Below are 24,610 nucleotides of genomic sequence, written 5' to 3'. Positions count from 1 at the left end.
TTCGCTTAACATAATACCCTCGAGGTCCATCCACGTTGTTGTGAATGGGCCAATGTTGTCCTTTTTTATGGCTGAGTAGTATTCCATTGTGTATATATACCACATCTTCTTTATCCCATCATCAGTTTCTGGGCATGTAGGCTGGTTCCACGTCTTGGCTATTGTAAATAATGCTGCGATGAACATAGGGGTGCAACAGACTCTTGAGATTTCTGATGTCAGGTTCTTAGGATAGATACCCAGTAATGGGATGGCTGGGTCATAGGGTATTTCTATTGTTAACTTTTTGAGAAATCTCCATACTGTTTTCCATAGTGGCTGTACCAGTTTGCATTCCCACCAACAGTGTATGAGGGTTCCTTTTTCTCCACATCCTCTCCAACATTTGTCACTCTTGGTTTTGGATGTTTTTGCCAGTCTAACGGGTGTAAGGTGATATCTTAGTGTAGTTTTGATGTGCATTTCCCTGATGATTAGCGATGATGAACATCTTTTCATGTGTCTATTGGCCATATTCATATCTTCTTTTGAGAAATGTCTGTTAATGTCCTCTGCCCATTTTTTGATCAGGTTGTTTGTTTTTTTGTTGCTAATCAGTGTGAGTTCTTTGTATATTATGGAGATTAACCCTTTGTCAGATAAGTGGCTTGTAAATATTTTTTCCCAATTAGTGAGCTGTTTTTTTGTTTCAATCCTGTTTTCCCTTGCTTTGAAGAAGCTCTTTAGTCTGATGAAGTCCCATTTGTTTATTCTTTCTATTGTTTCCCTCAACTGAGGAGTTACAGTGTCCGAAAAGATTCTTTTGAAACTGATGTCAAAGAGTGTACTGCCTATATTCTCTTCCAAATACTTATTGTCTCAGGCCTAATCTTTAGGTCTTTGATCCATTTTGAGTTTATTTTGGTGTGTGGTGAAAAAGAATGGTCAATTTTCAATCTTTTGCATGTGGCTGTCCAGTTTTCCCAGCACCATTTGTTGAAGAGACTTTCTTTTCTCCATTGTAGGCCCTCTGCTCCTTTGTCGAAGATTAGCTGTCCATAGATGTGTGGTTTTATCTCTGGGCTTTCAATTCTGTTCCATTGATCTGTGGACCTGTTTGTGTACCAGTACCATGCTGTTTTGATCACTGTAGCTTTGTAGTATGTTTTGAAATCGGGGATTGTGATTCCGCCGGCTTTGTTTTTGCTCAGGATTGCTTTAGCAATTCGGGGTCTTTTGTTGCCCCATATGAATTTTAGGATTGTTTGTTCAATTTCTGTGAAGAATGTTCTTGGGATTCTGATTGGGATAGCATGGAATCTGTATATTGCTTTAGGTAGTATGGACATTTTAACTATGTTTATTCTTCCAATCCATGTGCAAGGAATGTCTTTCCATCTCTTTATGTCATCGTCAATTTCTTTCAAGAAAGTCTTGTAGTTTTCATTGTATAGATCCTTCACTTCCTTGGTTAAGTTTATCCCAAGGTATTTTATTCTTTTCGTTGTGATTGTGAATGGGATTGAGTTCTTGAGTTCTTTTTCTGTTAGTTCATTGTTAGTGTATAGAAATGCTACTGATTTATGCACGTTAATTTTATACCCTGCTACTTTGCTGTAGTTGTTGATTATTTCTAATAGTTTTTCTATGGATTCTTTGGGGTTTTCTATATATAAGATCATGTCGTCTGCAAACAATGAGAGTTTTACTTCTTCGTTACCTATTTGGATTCCTTTTATTTCTTTTTCCTGCTGAATTGCTCTGGCCAGCACCTCCAGTACTATGTTGAATAGGAGTGGTGAAAGTGGGCACCCTTGTCTTGTTCCTGTCCTCAGAGGGATGGCTTTCAGTTTTTGTCCATTGAATATGATGTTGGCTGTGGGTCTATCATATATGGCCTTTATTATGTTGAGGTTCTTTCCTTCTATACCCATTTTACTGAGGGTTTTTATCATAAATGGGTGTTGGATCTTGTCGAATGCTTTCTCTGCATCTATTGAGATGATCATGTGGTTTTTGTTTTTCATTTTGTTGATGTAGTGTATCACGTTGATTGACTTGCAGATGTTGAACCATCCCTGTGTCCCTGGTATAAATCCCACTTGATCATGGTGTATAATCTTTTTGATGTATTGCTGTATTCGGTTTGCCAAAATTTTGTTGAGGATTTTTGCATCTATGTTCATCAATGATATCGGCCTGTAGTTCTCCTTCTTTGTGTTGTCCTTGTCAGGTTTGGGGATCAGAGTGATGTTGGCTTCATAGAATGTGTTAGGGAGTTCTCCATCTTTCTCAATTTTCTGGAACAGTTTGAGGAGAATAGGTATTAAGTCTTCTTTGAATGTTTGGTAGAATTTTCCAGAGAAGCCGTCTGGTCCTGGACTCTTATTTTTGGGGAGGTTTTTGATGACCGTTTCTATTTCCTTACTTGTGATTGGCCTATTCAGATTCTCCATTTCTTCCTGATTCAGTTTGGGGAGATTGTAGGAGTCTAGGAATTTGTCCATTTCTTCCAGGTTGTTCAATTTGTTGGCATATAGTTTTTCATAGTATTCTCTTATGATCTCTTGTATTTCATTGGTATCTGTTGTGATTTCTTCTCTGTCATTCCTAATTTTATTAATTTGCGATTTCTCTCTTCTTTTCTTGGTGAGTCTGGCTAGGGGTTTGTCAATTTTGTTAATTCTTTCGAAGAACCAACTCTTTGTTTCATTGATCCTTTCTATTGTCTTTTTTGTTTCAATATCGTTTATTTCTGCTGTTATTTTTATTATTTCCCTCCTTCTACTGACTCTGGGCTTTGTTTGTTCTTTTTCTAGTTCTGTTAGGTGTCGTTTGAGGTTGCTTATGTGAGCTTTTTCTTGTTTAGTGAGGTGAGCCTGTATTGCGATGAATTTCCCTCTTAGGACTGCTTTTGCTGCATCCCAAATGATTTGGTATGTCGTGTTCTCATTTTCATTAGTCTCCAGATAAAATTTGATTTCTTCTTTAATTTCTTCAATGATCCATTGTTTGTTGAGAAGTGTGTTGTTTAGTCTCCACATTTTTGCACCTTTCTCTGTTTTTTTCTTGTAGTTGATTTCTAGTTTAATAGCATTATGATCAGAAAAGATGCTTGATATTATTTCAACTCTCTTGTATTTATTGATGTTTGCTTTGTTTCCCAAAATATGGTCAATCCTTGATAATGTTCCATGTGCACTTGAGAAGAATGTGTAACCTGCTGTTTTTGGATGAAGTGTTCTATATATATCTATTAAGTCCATCTGGTCTAATTTTTCATTTAATTCTATTATTTCCTTGTTGATTTTCTGTCTGGATGTTCTGTCCATTGGTGTTAATGGTGTGTTGAGGTCCCCTACTATTATTGTATTGTTGTTGATGTCTTCTTTTAGTTCTATTAAGAGTTGCTTTACAAATTTTGGTGCTCCTGTGTTGGGTGCGTATATATTTATAAGTGTTATGTCTTCTTGGTGGAGAGTCCCTTTTATCATTATATACTGTTCCTCTTTATATTTCTTTATCTGTTTTGCTTTGAAATCTACCTTGTCTGATATTAGTATAGCGACATCTGCTCTCTTTTGTTCATTATTAGCTTGGAGTATTGTTCTCCATCCCTTCACTCTGAGTGTGTGTTTGTCTTTGGGGCTGAGGTGTGTTTCCTAGAGGCAGCATATTGTTGGATCTTGTTCTTTGATCCATCCTGCCACTCTGTGTCTTTTGATTGGGGAGTTCAATCCATTTACATTTAGAGTGATTATTGAGATGTGGGGGCCTACCACTACCATTTTGTGTCTTGTTTTCTGGTTTTCTTCAGTTTCCTTTGTTTCTCGTCCCATGGTTTAATCTGTTCTGATGAAGAGCTGCTACTCTCTGTTGTTGTCCTTCTACTTATCTCCTCTGCTCTTGGTTTTGTAGCCCCTTTCCTTTTTTGATTTTTCAGAAATGAGGGTTTTCCTGAGGATTTCCTGAAGAGGAGGTTTTGTGGCAATGAACTCCCTTAATTTTTGTTTATCTGGGAAAGTTTTTATTTCTCCATCGTATTTGAAGGATATTTTCTCTGGGTAGAGAATTCTCAGCTGTAGATTTTTGTCCTTCAGATTTTTGAATATATCATTCCACTCTCTTCTAGCCTGTAAAGTTTCTGCTGAGAAATCTGCTGATAGCCTGATGGGGGTTCCTTTGTAGGTTAGTTTCTTTTGCCTGGCTGTCCTTAGTATTTTCTCCTTGTCATTGACTTTTGCTACCTTCACTACTATATGCCGTGGAGTTGGTCTTCTTGCATTGATAAAGTTTGGAGATCTATTGGCTTCTGTCACCTGAAGATCCATCTCTCTCACCAGATTTGGGAAGTTCTCAGCCATTATTTCTTTGAATAGGCTTTGTGCCTCTTTCTCCTCTTCTCCCTCTGGTATACCTATAATCCTTACGTTGCATCTCCTAATTTGTGTCTGATAATTCTCGGAGAGTTTCTTCATTTCTCTTTAGTCTTGCTTCTCTCTCCTCCTCTGCCTGCAGCAATTCTATATTGCCATCTTCCAAATTGCTAATTGTTTCCTCCATATTATCGGCCCTACTGTTCAGAGCATCTAGATTTTTCTTAATCTTCTCTATTGTGTTCTTCATTTCCAATATTTCTGTTTGGTTCTTCTTTATCGTATCAAACTCTTTTGTGACATAGCTCCTGAACTCGTTGAGTTGTCAGTCAGAATTCTCTCTTAACTCATTGAGTATTTTAATGATGGCTATTTTGAAGTCATCATTTAGGTTATATATCTCATTTTCTTTAGGATTGTTTTCTGTGTATTTGTTACTTTCTTTCTGTTCTGGAGATTTAATGTATTTTTTCATATTGCTTGATGTTGATTTGTGCCTCTGCATGGAGATAGAGTTTAGTTGCTCCTTTCACTTGTTTCAGCTGCTGCGGTGGGGGAGCAGCTGTTTATACTGCACCAACCAGGAACCCTGTCCGCAGTTGCTAACTGGGCCTGGGCCCCTCCTTGTAGTCACAGTGGTCCTTTGGATTCCCTCCTCTGCCGTGGGGGCCGTCACAGGGGGGCTTCAGGCTGCTGGTGCCTACTGTTGCAGCCCACCTAGATGTGCTCTCTCCTTGGGGTCTGCAACGGTGTTATGGGCTTTTCCAGTGGCCTAGGGTGGGATCACTTATATTTGTCGCTCCGTTGCTGTCGGCACCCACAAAATCTCACTTGTCCTCTATGGGTCGCAGGAGAGCTATTGGCATCTTCTACAGTCTGTGGTTAGTTCACCTAGCTATGCTGCTTTTGCCCTGGGGTCTTCCAGCCTTGTGGCTGCCGGCTGGGTGCTTTCTACTGGTGCTGTGCAGAGGCTTTCCCTAAGGCTGCTGTGAGCCTGTAGGGTTTTCCCCTAGGCTACGGAGCTGGGTCTTTGGAACTGCCCCCAACCCCAGTCCTCTCCGAGATCTCCAGCAATCCCTAGTCCCACGGGGCGGGCAACGGCAGCTGGGGGTCGCCCCGCTCTCTGGGCTTCTCTCCGGGACTCTCCCGGAGTTGAGTGCTGGGCGTGGGCCCTCTGCTAATGGCAGACAGAGAGTTTTGTCTGCTGCCCGGGCAGAATTGTGTAACTTCCCCTCCGGGGCGTGGAGTCGGCCTTTGGAGCTTCACCCAGTCCCAGTCTGCTCGGAGATCTCCGGCAATCCCTAGCCCCACCGTGCTGGCAGTGGCAGCCGGGAGACCTTCATACCCTCAGCGACTCTCTCTGGGACCCTCTAGGCGCCGCGAACACCAGGCGGGGTCTCCCGGCCAATGGCGGGGAGAGACTCTCCCCGCGGGCCCAGGTGTGCAACTCCAAAGTTTCCCTCTGCGTTTAGGAGTAATTGCGGGGGGTTTAGGTAGGGTTCTGGTCACCTGTTTCCACCGTCGCTCCTCTGTTGTGTGCTCGCTCCTGCCCTAGATGTGTGTAGATCTTCTGGGGGCGTCCGTTGGGAGAAAGCCGCTTGCGGGTACTAGGCTGCTCGGTCGGGGTCAGAGAGTTTTCACCTATTTCCACATCCTCCCGGAGGAAAGTCCGTCCGCCTTCGGATGTATAGTCGCGTGGGTATCTCAGACGTCCTGAGATGCTGTCTGGATATCCTTTGTTAAGTGAGAAGTGTCCAAATAATTGTAGACTCGAAGAGGGAGAGACAAAGAGGACTACTCACGGCGCCATCTTGGATGCTCTGTACATGTTAGTTTTTAATGTCTAGCATGAGGCTTCAGACACGATATGGACCAGTTGTAGCTGGAATACAAAACAAATGTTAACATTATAATGTCAAAGTGTAACTGAAAGATGGTGGAACGTGGGAGCCGGAGGAGGAACATAAAGAAAAGGGGAGGAGAAAAAAAAAATTTGTAGGAACCATATTTTGTTTTTAATAACAAAATTTAACAGTAAATTTTAAAGATCTAATTTTCTTTGTTGACCAACTCATCAGTTGGGCAACATCTCATCCACTAACTACAGAGGAGCTCCGAAGGTCTGTGGAAAGGGAAATGTTTGAAAGGCAGGACAAGGAAGTCATAAATATAAAAAAGGATTATTTTAGGCAAGGTTACCTTGCTTTGGGGATGTGCAGGTCTTATTAAGTGGATTACCTCATCTTCTTTTGGGGACAGAGAGGGCCCATGTGGCAGATTACCTCATTGGTGCTGACCAGAAAATCCTAGACTGACCAGTTAGACTGCATTGCTGTGGAAGGCTGAATCTCCAGTTTGCTTAGGTATTAAGCCCTTGTTTGTTGATGTGAGTCTAGCAAAAGTGACTCTATTTTGGGCCTGTGGTTTCCTTTTTGACAACTGCCTCCTTTTTTTACCAGACTTTCAGATTAACTGAGAGATGTGATCAACATTTAAGGCATTAGCACCACCCAGCTACTGCTGTGAAATTCTGTTTTTGTTGTTCCTTTGGATGATATCCAAAGGTCGTGACGTTTTTGCATAACCCCTGTGACATTCAAAGGTCAAGGCTTTGGGTTCACAATCTTTAAGTCCATCATCTCTTCATTCCTTTTCTGAGGTTCCAGTCCTAGGGAGATCACTTGCTTAGTGGTTAGCAGCTGCAAACATGCATTTAAAGCTTTTGAGACAGTATAATGTGCTGGGGAGTTTATTATGAGTATAATCAGGATAGTTCTCAATATCTGGAGTGCATATTTGAGCCATCGTCCCCAAGAACTAAACCAATCAAAATCGAATGAGTCAAAGAAAAACCTCATTAAAGGAGTCACCTTTTTACAAAAGCAAAGTGGCTTTCTCAGTGATATTATGTAATTGAGTTTCATCTTCCCCAGAATTTTAAATTCAAGTGAAGCTGGCAGTGTTGGCCACAGCACAGACACCTCCCTGCTCAGCTAAAAGAGAATCAAGGGCTGTCCTATTACCAAGAACAACTGTGACCAGAGAGTCTAAGGATCTTTGTTGGGCAGCTCTTGTCTTAGCAATGGGTTTTGCAATGTCTTCAGGAGCTAAGGAGAGGTTTTCAGATTATTTTCTCATTTACCTTTACTCCTAACTGGTTAGTATACTGGAAGTCTGGCCCAGTCGAAGTGAATCCTGAGTCTTGAATGCCTCCTCATAGGTCCTTTCTAACACAACAGTGTAAATTTGGTGGATGGGACTTACCAATAAGATGTCTTAGTTCACTTGTGAAAAGTTAGGGGCACAGTTAAATAACATAGGAGGCATTGCCCAGTTAAGTGCAGCCATCCAGACATTCATAGGTCTGAGGAGAATAATAACCACTACAAAGATAAATCCTGTAAGGGCACAAAGCACTCTCACTGAGGTGGCCTTGCTAGTGGATTCATTAACAGGGATTATTACATAAATAACTCTCTGTAAATGACAAAAGATTTAAAAATGCCCATGGTTAAAGATCTGATGAGAGTTCATTATAATGGAATTGACAAGGAAAATAGGTATTTTTGTAACATAGAACATTTTAAGGTGATAACTGGAATTTTGATTGATAGTGCTATATCAGCACATATCAGATTTCCAGGAAACTTACACAATTTCTGGAAAATTTAGAATATACGCCCGTAAAGACACAACATAAAGAAGGCTTATTATTCTTATCTGACAACGATTCCCATGTAATTGACATACCAAATAAACCTAATTAGTTTAACATCTCCCTTTTTATGAGGAGAGAGAATAAATCCTTTGACATATTCCAGCAAACCTCTGGAAAAACTTACAGTTATTTCAAAGTCAAAGAAACTTCGGTTACAATTCAATTTTTGTGAAGTTTGTAAAAAATATCAAAAAGTTTTAGATACTTGTCTAAATAGGTTCAGAGATCGTTGTGAAACCATACTTATCTATTTGACTAAAGTGACAATAAAAGATTTAAAAGGCAAATCCAGAAGTTTACATAATTGTGATCAAATTTAGCTCTTTTAATGTCAAGAGGACTGGGTTTAAGTAATGCAAGACTTGATGAAGACCACATGGGACATAGGTGATTATTTTGACAAGACACAAGGTCTTTGTTTTTTCTCTAGGCAGGTTACTTAAAAAGATAAAGAAACAAACATATTATTCCATTTCTTTATGTCGTCATTGATTGCTTTCTGTAATGTCTTATAGTTTTCATTGTGTAAGTCTTTCTGCTCCTTGATTAAATTTATTCCTAGATATTTTATTTTTGTTACAGTTGTAAATGGGATTGTATTCTTGAGTTCTCTTTTTGCTAGTTCATTATTAGAGTGTAGAAATGCAACTGATTTTTGTGAGTTGATTTTGTACCGTGCAAATTTGCTATAGTTCTTGATTATTTCTAGTAGTTTTCTGATGGATTCTTTCGGGTTTTCTGTATATAAAATCATGTCATCTGCAAACAGGAAGAGTTTCATTTCTTCCTTGCCAATTTTGATACCTTTTATTTCTTTTTCTTGTCCAATTGCTCTGGCAAAAACCTCCAGTACTGTCTTAATAAGAGTGGTGAGAGTGGGCACCCTTGTCTTATTCCTATTCTCAGAGGGACAGCTTTCAGTTTTTCCCTGTTGAGTATGATGTTGGCTTTGGGCTTGTTATATATGGCCTTTATTATTTTGAGGTACTTTCTGTCTTTTTTTTTTTTAAAGATTGGCACCTGGGCTAACAACTGTTGCCAATCTTTTTTTTTTTCTTCCTGCTTTACCTTCCCCAACCCCCCCGTACACAGTTCTATATCTTAGTTGCAGGTCCTTCTAGTTGTGGAACGTGGGACACCTCCTCAACGTGGCCTGATGAGCAGTGCCATGTCCACGCCCAGGATCCAAACCCTGGGCTGCCGCAGCAGAACGCACGAACTTAACCACTCGGCCATGGAGCCGGCCCCCTGTTTTTTTTTTTAAAGACTTTTTTAATGTTTTCCTTTTTCTCCCCAAAGCCCCCCGGTACATAGTTGTATGTTTGTAGTTGTGGGTCCTTCTGGTTGTGGCATGTGGGACACCACCTCAGTGTGGCTTGATGATCGGTAGGTACCATGTCTGTGCCCAGGATTCGAACCGACGAAACACTGGGCTGCCTGCAATGGAGCACATGAACTTAACCACTCAGCCATGGGGCCGGCCCCTGAGGTACTTTCCTTCTATGCCCATTTTATACAGAGTTTTTATCGTAAATGGATGTTGGATCTTGCCAAATGCTTTCTCAGTGTCTATTGAGATGATCATGTGGTTTTTATTCCTTGTTTTCTTAATATAGTGTATCACATTGATTGATTTGCAGGTGTTGAACCATCCCTGGTGTAAATCCCACTTGATTGTGTATGATCCTTTTGATGTATTGCTGTATTTGGTTTGCCAGTATTTGGTTGAGGATTTTTGCATCTGTGTTGGTCAGTCATATTGGCTTGTAATTTTCCTTCTTGTGTTGTCCTTGTCTGGCTTTGGATCAGGGTGATGTTGGCCTCAAAAAATGTGTTGGGAAGTATTCCATCTTCTTTAATTTTTTGGAATAGCTTGAGAAGGATAGGTACTAAATCGCCTTTGAATGTTTGGTAGAATTCTCTAGAGGAGCCGTCTAGTTCTGGACTTTTATTTTGGGGGAGGTTTTTGATTACTGTTTCAATCTCTTTCCTTGTGATTGGTCTATTTAGATTGTCTATTTATTCTTGATTCAGTTTTGGCAGGTTGTATGAGTCTAAGAATTTATCCATTTCTTCTAGGTTATCCAATTTGTTGGCATATAGTCTTTCATAGTATTCTTTTACAATCCTTTGTATTTCTGTGGTATCCATTGTAATTTCTTCTCTTTCATTTTTAATTTTATTTATTCAACGCTTCTCTCTTTTTTTCTTTGGCTAAGGGTTTGTCAATTTTGTTTATCTTCTCAAAGAACCAGATCTTGGCTTCATTGATCCTTTCTGCTGTTTTTTTTTTTCTTTTTTTGAGAAAGATTAGCCCTGAGCTAACATCTGCCATTCCTCCTCTTTTTGCTGAGGAAGGCTGGCCCTGAGCTAACAACCGTATCCATCTTTCTCTACTTTTATATGTGGGATGCCTACCACAGCATGGCTTGCCATGTCCGCACCCAGGATCTGAATTGGTGAACCCCAGGCTGCCAAAGCGAAATGTGTGCACTTAACTGCTGTGCCACTGGTTCGGCCCCTCTGCTGTTTTTTTGTGTGTGTATATTTCATTTATTTCTGCTCTAATTTTTATTATTTCCCTCTTTCTGCTAACTTTGGGCTTTGTTCTTCTTTTTCTAGTTCTGTTAGGTGTAGTTTAAGATTACTTATTTGAGATTTTGCTTGTTTCTTGAGGTGGTCCTGTATTGCTATGAATTTCCCTTTTAGAACCACTTTTGCTGCATCTCAAGAGTTAGCATGTTGTGTTTTCATTTTCATTTGTGTCCAGGTATTTTTGAATTTCTCTTTGGTTTCTTCATTGGTCCAATGGTTATTCAGTAGCATGTTGTTTAGTCTGCACCTTTTTATTACTTTTTCAGCTTTTTTCTTGTAGTTAATTTCTAGTTTCTTAGCATTGTGGTCAGAAAAGATGCTTGATATGATTTCAGTTATCTTCAGTTTACTGAGACTTGCCTTTTTTCCAACACGTGGTCTATCTTTGAGAATCTTCCATGTGTACTTGAGAAAAATGTGTATTCTGCTGGTTTGGGATGGAATGCTCTCTTTATATCTAAGTCCACCTGATCACGTATTTCATTTAAATCCACTATTTCCTTATTGATTTTCTGTCTGGATGATCTATCCATCGATGTAAGTTTTGTGTTGAGGTCCCCTACTATTAAAGTGTTGCCGTTAATTTCTCCCTTTAGGTCTGTTAATAGTTGCTTTATGTACTTTGGTGCTCCTGTGTTAGGTGCCTATATGTTCGTAAGTGTCATGTCCTCTTGGTGGAAAGTCTCTTTTATCATTATATACTTCCCCTGTTTGTCTCTCATTGTCTTTTATCATCTTGAAGTCAGCTTTGTCTGATGTAAGTATGGCCACATCTTCTTTCTTTTGCTTGCCATTTGTTTGGTGTATCATCTTCCATCCCTTCACTCCGAGACTGTGTTTGCACTTAAAGCCGAGATGTGTGTCCTGGAGGCAGCATATTGTTGGGTCTTGCATTTTAATCCATCCAGCCACTCTGTGTTTTTTGATTGGAGAATTCAGTCCATTTACATTTAGAATTGAGTTTTGATATGTGAGGGCTTAATACTGCTACTTTATTTCTTGTTTTCTGGTTGTCATATATTTCCATTATTTCTCTTCCCTTCTCTTTCTGACTGCTATTTCAGTTTTATTGTTTTCTGTGGTGGTTTTCTCTTTATTTGTGAGTTGTGGCTCTGCTCTCGTTTTTTGTTTATTGGACACTATGAGGTTTGTATGAAGTATCTCACAGATGAGATAATCCATTATTTGATTTCCTCTTATTTACATTAACCTTCACAGGTTCCATCCCTGTCTTCTTCCCTTTCTGAGTTATTATCGTCACAAATTTTTCTGTTTTGTGTTGTGAGTTTGTGACTAAGTTGAAGTGTTTATAGTTATTTTTGATGCTTTCCTTCCCTGTATCTTTTACGTTATAATTAAGTGTTTGAACCTGTTCTGGAAGAAAGCTGCAGTTTTCTGATTTTGTCTATCTCCTTCCTCAAAGCTTTGCAGCCCTTTGCCTTTTTGTTTCAGGTATGAGGGCTTCCTTCATCATTTCTTGTAAGGGACATCTAGTGGCCATGAACTCCTCAGCTTTTGTTTATCTGGGAAATCTTTTATTTCTCTATTGTATCTGAAGGATAGTTTCACTGGATAGAGTATTCTTGGCTGAAAGTTTTCATCTTTTGGTATTCTGAATACATCATCCCATTCTCCTCTAGCCTGTAAGCTTTCTGCCAAGAAATTTGCTGTAAGCTTGATAGCAGTTCTTTGTAGATTTTCTGCCTTGCTGCCCTTAATATTCCTTCTTTCTCATTGATTTTTGCTAGTTTTATTATTATATGCCTTGGAGAAGGTCTTTTTGCATTGATGTAAGCAGGAGTTCTGTTGGCTTCATGTATCTGTAAGTCCATTTCTCTCCCCAGTTTGGGGAGTTCTCAGCTATTATTTCCTTGAACAAGCTGTCTGCTTATTCCCTCTTTTCTCCCTCTGGAATACATATAATCATTATGTTTCTTTTCTAATTGAGTTGGGTGTTTCTCAAAAAATCCCCCTTTTTTTTTTTTTTAAAGATTTTATTTTTTTCCTTTTTCTCCCCAAAGCCCTCCGGTACATAGTTGTATATTCTTAGTTGTGGGTCCTTCTAGTTGTGGCATGTGGGATGCCACCTCAGCGTGGTTTGATGAGCAGCGCCATGTCTGCGCCCAGGATTCGAACTGATGAAACACTGGGCCGCCTGCAGCAGAGCACGCGAACTTAACCACTAGGCTACGGGGCCAGCCCCGAATTCCTTCATTTTTAAAGTCTTAGTTCTCTCTCCTCCTCCACCTGAAGCATTTCTACATTTTTACCCTCTAAAGCACTAATTCTTTTCTCTTTAATATAAGCTCCATTTTTAAGGGTTTTAGGTAATTTTTTATCTCATTAATTGTGTTCTTCATGTCCAGAATTCTTTTTTATATTTTTAGTCTCTTTGGTGAAGTATTCCTTCTGCTAATTAATTTTATTTCTGAGTTCAGTGAACTGAAATGAGAAAACTCATTTGTGAGTTTTCTTGTAACTGGTTGAGTTTCTTCTTGACAGCTATTTTGAATTCTCTGTCATTTAGATTGTAAATTTCTCTGACTTCAGGGCTAGGTTCTGGAGACCTGTTACTTTCCTTCTGCTCTAAGTTGTTACTGTACTTTTTCATAATGTTTGATAAATTACATCTTTACTGATGCATTTGAGGTATTAATCAGATTGCAGATTCCACCTGCTGCTGCTGGGGGGAAGCAGTAGCTGTTTTGATCCCATCTCATCTGTTGAAAACTGCAGGTACAGTGGGTGCTTCCACAGGCCAGGATGGTGTTTGTACATGAGCCAGGCTGCCACTGCCTCCACTTAGAGTTGAGCCAGCTGCTGTGCTTGGTGGGTGGGGCTTCTTCTTGGTGTCCAAGATGGAGCCACTCCTAGGGCCTGCAGCAGACTGGTCAGCACTCCTGCAGCCTGGGAAAGAATTCACATGTACGTTCAGGGCTCCCACCACCTCTGCTTACAGTTGTGCTGAGGCACATTCTCACTGACTGGGCCATGGCAGCATGGTGGGTGGGTCCCCTAGCTGGGAGAGCATTCATGAACGTGCACAGGGCTGCTACCACCTCTTCTAACAGTCACAATGATGTGCATTCCCTCTGCTGGGGCTGCAGTGGCATGGTGGCTGCTCCTGCCAGCCAGGAAAGCATTTGTGAGCACCTGCAGGGCTCTTCTTATAGTCACACTGAGTCATGTTCCTACTGGTGGGGCCACTGCAGGGATAGCGTTCTTTGACAGTCTGACCTGTCCCTGCCTCCTCTTAGAGTGGCACTAGATGCTGTGAGAGGACTTGTGACCTGTCTCACTGCTGCTGGGGAGGGGTAGGGGAGCACTCACATATCTGCACTGCTTCCTGAGGATCCACCCCATCCGCCTTCAGATGTACAGCTGCGTGGGTCTCTCATGCATCCTTTTGTGCTCTGTAGGTATCCTCCATTGGTCAGTGAATGTCCATGTAGTCTTAATTCAGAGGGGCAGAGATAAAGGGAACAGCCCACTCCACCATGTTGCTGACATCACCTCAGTTTTTTTCTTATTTGGAAATGATCTGGGTATTCAACGAATTTAACTTAACTCATCATTTGACTTAATTCAGCAAAACTTTAAGGTTCCCAGCTACCAAAATATTTGGGGAGACAATTTAAAATGTTCACCTTTGAACTTTTTATCTTACTTACACCGGTGTAGTTTGCTTATTCTTAATAACTATGTTTAGATCACTCATAAAAAGTCATTAGACATTAGACGAAATCAACCATCATCCCAAACTAATTTTTCTTGCTGACAAATATAAGAGATAACATGAACTTATCTGATTGATAAACTGTGGTGGAATAAGAGTTGTAGGTCTGCATTATATTGAATGTTGATAACTCTAAAGACGTGTCTATTTTAGTTAAATCAACACATGTAAACTAGCTTTGATACTGAATATTTTCTCAGGTTATGTCAACTTGAAAAGCATTTGTGTTAGTTTCTAGTATATTTCTGAGAACTTTCTGAGTACTAAGCCTTGTTTGTTTAAGCCAATTACATAGAACTCTTACAAATTAATTTTAGTAACATTATCCACAGATTGAAAAACATCACTTATCTGCATCACATACAGATAAACACAGAGACCTTCTAGTTTTCATTTTAAAATTTTAGCCAAGAGACAGATATGATAATGTAAAACACACTAGTTATTAAGAAGTTGGATCTAAGTTGTTTTTCTGGTAAATGGAATAAGTTAAGTTGACCTGCTCAGATGGCTAAAGCCTTTCACTAATATCTGTGGAGAAACATGAAAAAGATTATTTTCCCAAGTTTCTAATGGCCTTTCCCACTTTCGTTTTTCTTCTGATAAAAAATCCCTCCCTGAAGTTCATACCTTAACATGTAGTTCTCAGAGGCACAGGGAAAGGATGCAAGTTTGTCCAAGAAGGACTTTGACTTACAAAGGCCAAGACTTTATAACTTTTTTGAGATGAATAGGGGAGGATTTGGGATTGGTAAAAGGAATTTTAACTACTCCCAGAACTGCTTTTTGAGTTTTGCAAGGATTTGTGAGAAAAGGACAGTCACACTCAATTCCTCAGAGAATTGGGTTGTAGCCTGGATGCTAAAGGACTGAGACACCCTACCACCAATCTTGGAAAGTGTTTCTTTCTCTCTGGGTACATTTAGCTTAGAAGAGAAGGAAAAAGGAATTTTTTAGGCTGTATAAATAAAAAGATATTTATTAGACTGTAAAAATCACCTTGCAATTTGGCCAGGTTTCTGGTTATAAAGTTATTAAATCCTTTGGAATATCTTGTCAGGGTTCAGCCAGGAGAAACAGTGAATCCTTCTGGCAATACTGAACAACCTCTTGGACTCAAGAGGCATCTCCAAGGAGGATGCAAAATATATTATCTTCACAAGATCTAGAGTCACTCCCACAGTTAGCCGAAAGAAAAAACTGCCAACTTGCATGTTCCAGGCAGGTAGAAAACCAAGCCATGATTTTGGGATCTAAAACAAGACAAGCAAGAAAGCAATAACTATGTTTAGGAAAGAAAGGATCGATAACCAGCTAGTTTGGACTTGGGAAGGAAAGGACAAGGTGAAGTTTTATTTCTCTCTCTGAACTGGGCACTGCAAATAGCCACGCAGGAGAGCTGGCTCTGTAAGTATTATCACCCACTGCTTGTACCTGTCAGTTCTTCAAGGGTCCTACTTGCAGCTTTCAAGTGGGGTTTAAAGTAGAGGATGTACCTCTGGTATTTAGCAGAATTTGGCAGGGCTTTTCACTAATTTCAATTGTATTTCTGTTGCTCTTTGAGGAAATAATGTAGTAGTTTTCCAGAAAATCCTTCAGAGTGTTTTCAACTTTGAGGGGGACCTGTGTGGGGCCTTCCTTTGAAGGTAGATATACAGGTGTCTGCAAGGTCATTAACTTGGTTAATTTTTGTTTATTGTCGTGTAGTCTTGTTTTAGATAGAGTTTATATTTAATTTGTCATTAACTTTTACAGTGAAACTTCAATGAAGGTACTTTTCAAATTTTGAAAATTTGTTTTTAAGTGCGTTTCTTAAATGACCTTATCTGACTTGAACATTCCTCATAGTAGCCATTGTTATTTCCCTGAGAGCTGACACCAGTTTGGTAGGACCCTTAGCTGCAAGTGGAGCTTCACCCACATTTCTGTCCAGCCTGATCTAGCTGCACATAAGGTGCAACTCACCCTTCTATCCAGCCTTGCTTTGGGGCCCCCAACATGATGGTTCTCAAGGCAAGCTCTCAGGACACAAAAATCTTAGTAAGATTTTGCCATTTTTGTAGAGATTTATAGCTCATGGGATCATAGTTCTTAGATATAAAACAAGCAAGTGTGTCCAAAGGTGGCACATTTAGCTATTTAGATTTTAAGGATTCTGTTTCTTTTAGCTAAGCCTTTGGGCCTCTTGGAGACAAACTAATTCTCAACAGGATGCACCACTGGACTGGACATTGTGTAACGTTTCACAGGGTACCTCATTGCATGGAAATTTCGTTGAGATTGATGGGTGACCTAGTGTCAATCTAACCCATTCTGTGACCAGCTTATCCTAACGTGAGAGCCTTTGAGTTAGGTAGTGAGCAGTCTAACAGCCTTTAAATTCCCCACCCATGCCTACCAGTTTTTTTAGCCTTTTGGTCTCTGAGATGCTCTTTAGCAATAGTCTTTATTTACATAAAACAAGAAAAACAAACATGTGCACCTTAACACACCAGCTGTAACCAAAAGATGCTACTGTGGTGTGGTCAAGAAAGTGCCCTATGCTTATGATCAGTTGCCAACATGGAATCTGGTAGTGGGGAATAGATTGAACCAGCAGACCTCAACAAAATGGACTGTGGACTGATGCCAAACAGATGGGAAACTGCAGCGGTCACCAGCAGTTTCCCATATTTTATCTGGGGACAAAACCAAGAACTGAGAATTCCAATCAAATCGGGAATTGAGGTCTAAACTATCAGTAGTTCCCAATGTGAAACTACCAATTCAGAACAAATGGAAAATTGACTGGAAGGTCAATTAGATTGGGAGGTTTGGGCAAGACAGTGGAGCTCAGAACCAAGAAAGAACTTATCCACAGCCTTCAAAAATGATGAGAAACGGGGCCAAGCCCGGTGGCGCAGTGGTTAAGTGCACACATTCCGTTTTGGCGGCCCGGGGTTTGCTGGTTCAGATCCCAGGTGTGGATATGGCACCACTTGGCAAGCCATGCTGTGGCAGGCATCCCACATATAAAGTAGAGGAAGATGGGCGTGGATGTTAGCTCAGGGCCAGTCTTCCTCAGCAAAAAGAGGAGGATTGGCATCAGATGTTAGCTCAGGGCTGATCTTCCTCAAAAAAAAAAAAAAAAAAAAAAGTGGTGAGAAAGAATTCAAAACGGGTTCACAGGTACCTCACCTGTGTTCCTCATTTTTCCCAAATGCTGTCAGAAGTTGGCTTTGCATCCCACTGCTGCCACCAAATCTATGAAATAGCAAAAGTTCAAGCAAGCAAATTTTAAAGATCTAACTGGCTTTATTGAGCTGTTCATCCATTGGAAAGCATCCCATCTAGCAAGTAGAGAGGAGCTCCACATGGCTACAAAAGGGGACAGGTTTTTAAAGGCAGGATGACGAAGTCATAAACAGAATAGAGGATTATTTTTGGCAAAGTTCCCACATAACCCTTCTCTCTGTATCCACAGAGTTTGTGCTCTTTTTCTCGTTTTGTACTAATGTGGTACATTCTTTACAATTTCCAAACCCATGTTGATGCGTTAGAGTGCAGAGTGTACATTAGCATTGACTCTTTATATTATATACTGTATGGGTTTTGGTAAATGTAAAATGACATGTGTTAATCATTTATGTATCATATAGTGTAGTTTCACTTCCCTAAAAATCCTCTGTGCTCCATCTCTTGATTCATCCGTCTCTCCAGCCCACAAATCCTTCACAACTAAAGATCTCTTTAGTGGCTCATGCTTTTGTCTTTTCCAAAAGGTCATATACTTGCATTCATACACTACATATCCTTGTCCCATTGCCTTCTTCAGTTAGCAGTATACTTCTAAGGTCCCTCCATGTGTTTTCATGGCTTAATACCTCATTTCTTTTTATCATTGAATAGTATTTTATAGTATGGATATACAATTCTTTGTTATTGTCTACTTGACTCTTGAAGGATTACTTGCTTAAAACTCTTAACTCTTGGGGCCACCCCTGTGACCGAGTGGTTGGGCTTGCATGCTCTGCTTTGGTGACTTGGGGTTTCACAGGTTTGAATCCTGGGCGCTGACATGGCACCACTCATCGGGCCATGCTGAGGCGGTGTCCCACATGCCACAACTGGAAGGACCCCCAACTAAAAATACACAACTGTGTACCCAGGGGGTTTTGGGGACAAAAAGGAAAAATAAAATCTGTTTTGAAAAAAATAAATAAAAAAACTCTAACTCTTGCCAATTATAAATAAAGTGCCTATAAACTTTCATGTATAGTTTTCTGTGAACATAGGGTTTCGATTCATTTGGGAAAATGCCAAGGTGTGATTGCCGGATCTTAGTCTATGTAGTAACATCATATTTTGTTTTTAAAGTAAGTTCCTGTCTTCCACTGTGGATGTACCAAATTCCATTTCCACCAGCAACAAATGGGGATTACCTGTAGCTTCGCATCTTTACCAATTTTTGGTGTTTTTTGTGTTTTGCATTTTAGCAATTTAATAAGTTTTGAATGATACCTTGTTGTTTTGTTTGCAATTTCCCAGTGACATTGATGTAGAACATGTTTTCATATTGCTTATTTCCGATCTATATATCTTCTTTAGTGAGTTGTCTGTACAGACCTTTTGCCCATTTTTACTTTTTGTGTGTGTGTGTGAGGAAGATTAGCCCTGAGCTAAAATCTGATGCCAATCCTCCTGTTTTTGCTGAGGAAGACTGGCCCTGAGCTAACATCCATGCCCATCTTCCTCTACTTTATACATGGGACGCCTACCACAGCCTGGCTTGCCAAGCGGTGCCATGTCTGCACCCAGGATCCAAACCCCAGGCTGCCGAAGCAGAACATGCGCACTGTACTGCTGCGCCACCAGGCCGGCCCCGTTGCCCATTTTTAAAATGAGTTGTCTGTCTTCTCACTGAGTTTTAACAGTTTTTTGGATATTTCAGATACCAATCATTTATCTAATTGTTTTACAAAAACTTTCTCGTATTCTGTGAATTTTAATTCATTTAAGACTTTCTCAGAGCAGTAGTTTTTCATTTTAATGAATTGTGTGTGTGGGTGGGTGTGTGTACCTTGCTTTTTGGTTTTGTATCTAAAAATTATTCATCTCAAAATCCAGGGTCATCTGGATTTTCTCCTATGTTATCTTCTAGGGATTTATTCCTTTGGAATTTTACATTTAGATCACTGGTGTGTTTTAACTTATTTCTGAAAGGTGTAAGGCCCGTGTCTACATTTGTTTTTGTGTGTTTGCATGTGGATATCCATTATCTCCACCAGTATTTATTTAAAACACTTTTATTTTCATTTGAATTGCCGTTCTTTCTTTGTCAAAGATCACTTGACTATATTTGTCCACTCACTCACGTGTTCACTCACGTGTTCAACCCTGCTGTAATCTCTTATTAGTTGCAGGAGTTATTTCTGTTGTGAATTTTTTCAGAGGTTTCACAGAGACAATCATTCCATATGGAACAAATGTTATAAATTTTGCTACAGGATTCACTCATAAAGATGTTCTTTCTTAAGAAGTGGAAGTTAAATAGATTTTTATCAAATCTTTTATTTCCATTTCCCCCTCCTTTCTTTCTGATATTAGTAATTTCTGTCTTCCCTCTTTTCTTTATCTTGACTAGAAGTTTATCAGTTTTATTAGTCTTGTCAAAGAACCAACATTTTTTGTTTTAATTTCCTTCATTGATTTCCACAATGACATTGATTTCTTTTCTAATTTTTATTTCTTTTATTGTCCTTACTTTGTGTTTAATTTGCTCTTCTTTCTATTGTTTCCTAAGATAGATGCTTTTATTGATTATAGATCTTTGGTTTTTTCAGTGTGTTTGTTAAATGGGATAAATTTCCCTGTAGGCACTGCTATTTTTGCATCCAATAACTTTTAGTATATTGTATTTTTCATTTTGTTCAAAATCATTCTTAGTTCTCTTGAGAATTCTTTCATCTTATGTATTATTTAGAAATGTGTTGTTGAATCTCCACATATTTGGGGTTTTTCCAAATATCTTGCTGTTATGCCTACATGATGTGAGAGCATACTTTGTATGATTCTGTTCTTTCAGATTTTTTAAGGAGTGCTTTGTGTCCCATAGTGTAGTTTGTCCTGGTGAATGTTCCATGTGAACTTGAGAAGAATGTATATTCTGCCATTGTTGTATAAAGTATTCCATAGGTTGCAGTGAAATTCAGTTGTTTCACAGTGATGTTCATTTCACCTCTGTCCTTGCTCATTTCCTGCCTACTGGAATTTATAATTTGTGATAATAGAGTGTTGAGTTCTACAGCTATAATACTGGATTAGTTTATTTTCTCGTTGCATTCTATCAGTTCTTGCCTCGTGTATTTTACCGCTGTTTTTATGCTGATACACGTGAAGGACTGCTTTGCCTTCTTGGACAATGGCACCCTTTAGCAGTATCTGATGCCTCTCTATATCTCTGAACTTTCTTTGGTTTGAAATCTGCATTGTTTATAGTTCATATACCGATTGCAGCTTTCTTCTGAGTTGTGTTTCCATGGAATATTTTTCTCCATCCCTTTACCCTTCATCTAAGTGTGTCTTTATAATTAAAGTTGGTTTCTTGTAGACAATATATAATTGTTTTTTTGAAATCTGATGTTAAAGTGTCTTTCTGTTGTATTGAGACCATTGATGATTAAAGTGATTATTGATAACAGTTGGATTAATATTTACCAGTCCTTTCGCCATTTTCTATTATTACCCTTGTTTGTTTATTTTTGTCTTCTGTCTTTTTTCCACCTTCTCTGGCTGAAATTGAGTATTGTGATTTTTTTCCTCCTCTCTTTGCATGTCAGTTACCTATTTCTTTAAAAACATTATTTAGTGGTTGCCCCTGAGTTTTCTTCATACACTTACAACTAACTCACCTCCTCTGTCAAGTAACACTGCACCCTCTCACTGGTGTGCAAGTACCCCCTAATACACGTTCCCAATTACCCCTTCCCTGTCCGTTATCACATTGCTATCATTTATTTTACTTGTCCACAAGGCCCTTATTACCAATACATTATTGTTGATATTGTTTTAAACAATGTGTCACCTGTTAAATTATTAAAAAAATTAAAGGTATTTTACCTTCATTTCTTCTTTTCCTAACTCTCTTCATCAGTTATATTCTTTCTCATAAATTTTTCAACATTTCATTCAAAGTAGACTTAGTCATGAGAAATTTTCTCAATTTTTGTCTCAGAAACTTATTTCTCCTTTATTTTTGAAGCACAATTTTGTTTGACAGAAATTTCTATGATAGTGTTTTTTTTATTTTCAGAACTTCAAATATTTCAGTTTACTATGTTTTTGCTTGCATGGTTTTTGAAAAGAAGTCCAGTTTAATTCAAATCTTTGTTTCTTTATACCTAAGATGTGTTTCTCCTCTGATTTCTCAATATATTCTGTCTCCGATTTTTCTCTACTTTGAAGAAGATATCCCTGAGTGTGCACTTTTGTAGTTTATTATCTTTAGTGTTTTTTTTTTAAAGATTTTATTTTTTTCCTTTTTCTCCCCAAAGCCCTCGGTACATAGTTTATATTCTTCGTTGTGGGTCCTTCTAATTGTGGCATGTGGGACGCTGCCTCAGTGTGGTTTGATGAGCAGTGCCGTGTCCGTGCCCAGGATTCAAACCAACGAAACACTGGGCCGCCTGCAGTGGAGCGCGCCAACTTAACCACTCGGCCACGGGGCCAGCCCCTTATCTTTAGTGTTATCTAAGATATTCCTGGATGTACAGTTTGCCAGTGATAATTAATTTTAGGATATTCTGGTGATTATAATTTCAGTTTCTTCTGTTTCTTCCTGTCTTTCTGTTCCTTCATGTTTTCCCATTATGTCCATTTTAAACCTTCTGTAACAGAGGATGTTCCTAGGCTGTGTGGATATTCTGTTGTCTTTTTTGTTCTTTCTGTCTTTGCATTAGACTCTGGGGAGATAGATTTTTTGTTCAGTACAGCCATTCTTAAGAATAGAATATTGGGGGCATATTTAAAAATGCCATATTTTTTTCTCTTTCCCAACATTGGTGACACAGGTTTGCTCTCTGACTTCAAGGCTCTCAGGAATTTAAGAAAAGAGTTGCTTACTTCAGGTTTGTTCATTTTTTTGTGAGATCACGAATCACAGTTTCTATGTCCAGTACATGTGGCATCAGAAGTTGGCAGGGCATGATCTAGCCTGATTGGTTATGAAACACTTCCTCTTGAGGTTGGAGAATGGAGGTTTTATGTTCTTTTGGAGGAAAGCACTGTTAAATCTTTCACAGATTTTATAATCATGGGCAAATTGCCCACCAAACCTTTGTAGACTTCAATGAACTCCCTTGCAATCTGCAGCTCTTAACCTGTTCCTCAAGGGCAGCAAAACTCAGGATACACTGCTAGCATTTCGCAAGAAAGAGCTCTTATGGCACATTATCATCTCACTGTTTCTTCTAAAAATTGGGAGGAAGTAGCTTTGAGGCACATGAGTATAGGGATTTTATGGTCTAAGTTGTCATAGCTTCTTCCTTGTGTCAGAGCTCTAAAGTTCCAAATAAATTTCTAGCCCCATCAAATCATACAGAGACAGAAAGGAAGAACTGAGTCTATGATAAATATTACAAAAGTTAAAAGCAATGGTTTCAGGAAGAGTATTTATATTCACCCAGCGACATCTCATTGCCTATCATGACCTGGACTACTTTAGGACAGTGGGATCTGTTGGGCTTTATTAAAGTTTGATTTCTACAGGTCTTTTGGACTCTCTGATGATGTGAGTAGAGAAAAACCTTCTAGTTCTTCACTACAATTTTATTCATTGAAACCTCATGCAGATTTGAACCTCTGCCTCATGGAGTGCTCTAACTGGTGTGTAATAGGGAAGAAGATGAAAGAACTTTTGCAATAAGGAATCATCAGTCATAAAATGAAAATATTTGGGGCTGGCCCCGTGGCCGAGTGGTTAAGTTGGCGCGCTCCGCTGCAGGCGGGCCAGTATTTCGTTGGTTCGAATCCTGGGCGCGGACATGGCACTGCTCATCAAACCATGCTGAGGCAGCATCCCACATGCCACAACTAGAAGGACCCACAATGAAGAACATACAACTATGTACCAGGGGTCTTTGGGGAGCAAAGGGAAAAAATAAAATCTTTTAAAAAAAAAAAAGAAAATATTTATTTCCTTTGTATAGCATTTATGTCCTTTTCCAACATGGTCTCGACCTTGCTGTTAGAAGTAGAATGTAATGTGACCACAGTAAAAATGTGTGAATAATTTCCATGTGTTCATAAAGCTGTTCAATTGATTAGGAAATATGTACAGAATAAGAGTGAGTTTTTGATGATCATGACATAGAATAACTGTTTAGAGATAACAGAACCACACATAAACTTCCCAACAATGGAGTAAAAGTCCCCAGTGCTGTCACTCTTATGCATCCTATTCTATGTATGTTTGTGATGTTTTAGGTCTCAGTGGCCATTGAGGATGTGGCTGTGAACTTCACCCCAGAAGAGTGGGCTTTACTGGATCCTTCACAGAAGAAACTCTACAGAGATGTGATGTGGGAAACCTTCAAGAACCTGGCCTCAATAGGTAATGATGAGGGCATTTTTTCACTTCATCAATTAGAGAACAAGTGTTTTTTGCCCGTCAACACTGTTCCAAGATGTACAATGTGGAAAGGAGGGGATGTTAGTAAACAAAGTAGAAATAACGATAGCTCATCATGGACTTAGAATCCAAAAGATGTCTATCATTTCTAACTCTTTGGAATAAACTTTCTGGGTCTGCATTTCAGGGAAAACATGGGAAGTTCATGACATTGAAGATTGGTTCAAAAACCATGGGAGAAAACAAAGGTGAGTCACACTCAAAATAGAAAGCAATCTCTTGTGAGAATCCTGTCATGTTATGAGATTTTAAACAGAAGCAAACAAAAAAAATAACCCTTGCTTCGAATTTAGCTATTAGAAAATTTTCACCAAATATTCTTTCTCAAATATGATGTAGAGGTTCACTTTTTGAAAAATAGTTCACTGGGGAATAGTATTAATAAACCCCATGTGCAAATATATCACTGCATAATAACAAGGGTGACGTCGTCTTGCAGAGGATTCCTTATGTTCAGTTTCTGAGAATCCACAGAAATCAGGAAACCTAAACTTTTCCTACGAATCATAATAAATACCATAAATATAAAATCATCAGTA

The 24,610-nt window shown here is 39.2% G+C and overlaps 1 protein-coding gene across 3 annotated transcripts in view; it reads left to right on the top strand.

Moving 5' to 3' along the window:
* LOC106846417 (zinc finger protein 709-like) overlaps positions 1-24,610 on the top strand; it is a 107,999-nt gene that overhangs the window by 71,941 nt on the left and 11,448 nt on the right. For all 3 annotated transcript variants that reach the window (XR_011496172.1, XM_070492105.1, XM_044751807.2), the window contains exons 2-3: positions 23,867-23,993; positions 24,199-24,259. Coding sequence is in view for 2 of the 3 variants with exons in the window: in XM_070492105.1 (XP_070348206.1) it covers positions 23,867-23,993; positions 24,199-24,259 (188 nt within the window). In the remaining variant the exon portion in view is untranslated. The remainder of the gene's footprint in view (positions 1-23,866; positions 23,994-24,198; positions 24,260-24,610) is intronic.

This window comes from Equus asinus, chromosome 20 (assembly GCF_041296235.1).
Source record: "Equus asinus isolate D_3611 breed Donkey chromosome 20, EquAss-T2T_v2, whole genome shotgun sequence".
Classification (NCBI taxonomy): domain Eukaryota; kingdom Metazoa; phylum Chordata; class Mammalia; order Perissodactyla; family Equidae; genus Equus; species Equus asinus.
Note: the sequence above shows the minus strand (reverse complement) of the source record. Positions and strands in the feature narration are given on the sequence as shown.